General features: G+C 47.5%; 1 protein-coding gene across 3 annotated transcripts in view; it reads left to right on the forward strand.

Annotated features, from left to right (window-relative positions):
* The window catches only part of Vwce (von Willebrand factor C and EGF domains), a 30,645-nt gene extending 26,974 nt beyond the window's left edge, over positions 1–3,671 (forward strand). For all 3 annotated transcript variants that reach the window (XM_008822458.3, XM_029556622.1, XM_029556659.1), the window contains one exon: positions 2,619–3,671. In XM_008822458.3, coding sequence (XP_008820680.1) covers positions 2,619–3,244 — 626 coding nt within the window. In that variant the 3' untranslated portion in view covers positions 3,245–3,671. The remainder of the gene's footprint in view (positions 1–2,618) is intronic.
* The last annotated feature ends 656 nt before the right edge of the window (positions 3,672–4,327 follow it).

Here is a 4,327-nt window from a genome sequence, read left to right on the forward strand (position 1 = left end):
ATCCATCCATCCATCCATCCATCCATCCATCCATATGTGATGTACCTCCTTTGGAAAATCTTAGGTCAACTTTTTTTTCAAATCTTGTGAGTTGTGTAGGGACCATGTGGTTGATAGTGGAAGTATGTGGGTTAGAGGGTGTCAGGATGGGTGTCTCTCCCAACACAATGCTTCCTGAAGGAGGCTCAAGGAAACACAGTGATGTAGGTGGCTCCCACATTCCCCCAAATTTTTAGAATGTTAACTTTTCCAGTTTATCCTGTGCATGGTTATAGGTTTTCAATGTCTAGATAGACAGTGGACTTTTTTCTCTGACTTATGGTCTGTGTATCTTCCTGTGAAATGTTTGCTTCATTTCCTTGGCTTTCTGAGGACATGCATTCTCTGGAGACTGTCAGAGTGGTAGGACTGGGAACAGCCATGGAGCCAATGGATTCCTAGTGCCTGGGACCACTGGGGACCTTATCGGCTGTGCTTCCTCTCACCCACCACATACCTCTCTGCAGGCAGGTAGCTGTCATGCCCTCAGGTTTCCAGATGCTTTGTTAGCCAGTATGTCAGCTAGCCCCTCAACATTCATCTGTCACTCATTGAGCAACTCACGGAGATCACTCTTGCTCAGCTACTGCTGTTTTTCACATGGGACCACAGAGCCAGGGAGAAGGGAAGTTTCTAATTGGTGGTGCTAGACTTAAACCCAGGGTTTTCTCTCCTTCCTTACCCTTTGCTCATTGGCTCTCCCTCCCTGGGTGGAAACTGAGATCCAAAGAGACGTGCTAAATCAACTTCTTTTTTTGGATTTTTTTTTTTTTTTTTGTCTTTTTTTTGAGACAGGGTCTCCCTGTAGCCCCAGCTGGCCTGGACTCACTATGTAGACCAGACTGACCTTGAACTCACAGAGATCTGCCTGCCTCTGCCTCCTGAGTGGTGAGTGGTAAGGTATGCACCACTACACCCAGCAAATTTAAGATTTTTCTTAATGTGTGTGTTTTGCCTGAATGTATGTAAGTGCACCTGTGTTGTGCAATGCCTGCAGAGGTCAGGGAGAGGGTGTCAGATCCTCTGGAACTGGAGTTACAGATGTTGTTAGCTGCCAAATAGGTTCTGGGAACCAAACCTGGGTCCTCTGTAAGAGCAGCGAGTGCTAAGCCAACTTATTTCCCCAGAACACACTGCATCAGCTATGCATGCCACATACCTCTTCCTCTGGAGAGCGCTTTGTAAAAAGGAATACCCAACCTTTTTATTGAAGAAGAATAGGAACTTCTTTCTTTCAATGATTTAAAAATAATATAAAGGGCTGACAGGATGGCTTGGCAAGTAAAGGTGCTTAACATCAAGACTGATGACCTGAGTTTGATCTCTGGGACCCACATGGCGGAACTAGCAAACCAATTCCCAAGAGTTGTCCTCTGACCTCCACATATGCACTGTGACATGTGTGTCCCCCAACAAACACATAAATAAGTGCAATAGAATAAAATAATAGCTTCCTTGAGACAAAAATTATACTATCAATGCATACAATTCAATGATTTTGAGCTATTTGGAATTGCACAACCAGCCTCTGGGGACTTTCAGAATGTACCAGTGTGCTTGGCAGCATCCGTCTACCTTCACTCTGTCGATCCTTCCCTTCAGTATTTGTTTCATCTCTGGTTTTCACTGGCTGTTTTCTTTCTGCTTAGCATCTTCCTTCCTGTCCTTTTCTCCATTTGCCTTGCCCTTACCATGTGAGAGGTTGTAGACTGAAACTGTTACTTATTTTTCAAGTGCTGTGGATTGAACCCAGGGTTTAGCACCTGCCCAGTATGTACAAAGCTCTGGATTCTATCCCTAGCACCACATAAATACCTGTAATCCCAGCACTTCAAGAGGTAGAGTCAGAAGGATCAGAAATTCAGGGTCATCCTTGGTTATCTAGTGAGTCTGAGGCCAGCCTAGGCTACCTGAGACACTTCCAAAAATTTTTTAAAAATAAAATTTATTTTTTAAAAAAATAATTTATTATTTTTATTTTATGTGTATGAGTATATTGCCTGCATGTATGTGAGTGCACCCGTGTTGCGCAATGCTGCAGAGGTCAGAAGAGGGCTTTGGATTCCCCTGGAACTTGAGTTAAGGATGGTTCATAGCTGCCATGTGGGTGCCGGGAATCGAACCTGGGTCCTCTGCAAGAGTAGTCAGCGCTCTTAACTGCTGAGCCATCTCTCTAGCCCCCATACAGAGTTCTTGTATATACCTGAATCCACAATCCACCACCTTCCCCACTATGGACACCTGCAGCAAACTGGTACGTCTGTTGTCACTGGTGTGCCACACTGATGTGCCATTGACACCCGTAGTCCAGAGCTAGCATGACAGTTTTAGACATCCTGAGCACTCTTGCATCTGATCCTTAGCCTCTGTGTTTAAGCCCATTTTTCAGGTGGGAAAATAGAGGCTCTGGGGAGTCATGTGCCTTCTATAAGTCACACTGAAAGTTCCTGGCAGGGCCACTTTGGTGAACTGCTCCTTTCTGTTCTGAGGATGGAGTGTGGTGTCTGTCCTCAGTAGGGCATTGCAGAGCCAGCCTAGCCTCTGGGGAGAGCTGTCTGTGTTTCCCTACCTCTCTCTAGATTCCCTATCTATTCCTGAAGAAAGACAGCAGCCCTCCCCACATGGAGACCTGGTGCTTGGCAAAGCTGTTCGGAGTCCCCGGGGAGACATGGAGGTCCCTGTGAACTGCAGCTCCTGCCTGGGGCCCCCTCCAGCATCACAAGCATCACAAGCAAGGCCCACATTCCAATTCCTGCAGCTGCTCTTAAAGATGAACCTGTCTGATGTGCAGATGGCACCCACAGGCCAACCAGGAGTCCAGACCCTGCCCTCACCCCTGCCAGGGCTCAGGGGCACGTTTCTTGGGGACCCTGGAACCTCTCAGCTCCCTGAGCCCTCAGCAAAGTCTTCTATCCCTCCTGGACCCTCCACTCTACCTCCTGCCTCTCCAGGGGCTCCTTGGCCACCTGTTACTCCAGAGAGATCCTCCTTAGCCTCTGGGGCCCGGACAGCGTCCCCGAGAACTCTGTCTGCCACTCACTTGACTGAAACAGCAGCACCTTCCACGACAGATCCTGGCCCCTCAGAAACCCCCTCCACCCTCTTCAAGCCTCAGAGACTCACTACAGCTCTCCTGGATACCCCCAAATCTGTCCCCTTGCAGCCCACAACAGACACCTCAAGGAAGGAAGAATCTACCATCTGAGTGGGTCATCGTGCCTGGGGTGCTCCAGACAGAGCTGTCAGCGGCCCAGGGAGCATGTGTGGTCCCAGGCACAAATCTGGTGGGGGTGCAGAGAGAAGACTTTGGAATAAGATGTCCATTTATAAACTAAGGAGAGAGGCTGCAGAAGAAACATCCCTGAAACCCCCTTGACCCGCAGCCTCCAGAACTGTGAGAACATGCATTTCTGTTCAGTGCCTGCCCTTGTCTGTGGTATTGCTTTCTGTATACTGACACAGCCAGGGGTGTGTCAGCCCATGCTTCTTGTTTGTGTAGACTTGTACCTAGTGTGATCCCGTCCTTACGTTCTTAGCATTGACTTCATAGAGCATCCATTCCAAAAATTTTTTCAGAGTATCTGTTAGCTGTGTCATTAAAAAAACAAAACACTGACTTCATGTAATATTCATTCCTAAATGTCTCCAGAACTTATCTGTTGTTTCTGGCCCTAATTTAAGTACTTGGGTGCTAGGTCTCTATTCTCACAAGTTCCATATTCCAGGGAAGGAGACAGATGTTCAGAAGGTAAACAAGTGCACTTTAGAGCGTGTGAGATGGGATGCTGGAAGTCAGTGAGAGCAGGGACAGGCGAGGGTAGGCCAGAGCTCGCTCCCTACTTCTTTTTATAGAGCCCATACTCACTTTAACAGCAGGAGATGCCTTTCTGCTTCTAATTCCCTGCACTTAGAATCTGGACGGGGGGTTGGGGCCTGAGTAGTTTGTAACTTTTTCCTGTTATATGTAGATTCCCTGAGAAAATTTTTTTTGGGGGGGTGGTCTTTTTTGAGACAGGGTCTACCTATAGCCACAGCTGGCCTGGAACTTGCTATATAGACCAGGCTGGCCTTGAATTCACAGAAATTCACCTGCTTCTGCCTCATGAGTGCTGGGATTAAAGGTGTGCACCACTACACCTGGCGAGAAAGCTTTATAGCTTAATTGTGTGTGTGTGTGTGTGTGTGTGTGTGTGTGTGTGATAGTGGAATTAAAAGGGCTAAAGGTAAGAGGATTTATAGACACTGGTGTTTTGTTGCTAAGTAGCCACTCAGCCTATGTGTGGTGCCC

Source organism: Nannospalax galili, unplaced genomic scaffold (assembly GCF_000622305.1).
Source record: "Nannospalax galili isolate Female #2095 unplaced genomic scaffold, S.galili_v1.0 scaffold1270, whole genome shotgun sequence".
Lineage (NCBI taxonomy): Eukaryota > Metazoa > Chordata > Mammalia > Rodentia > Spalacidae > Nannospalax > Nannospalax galili.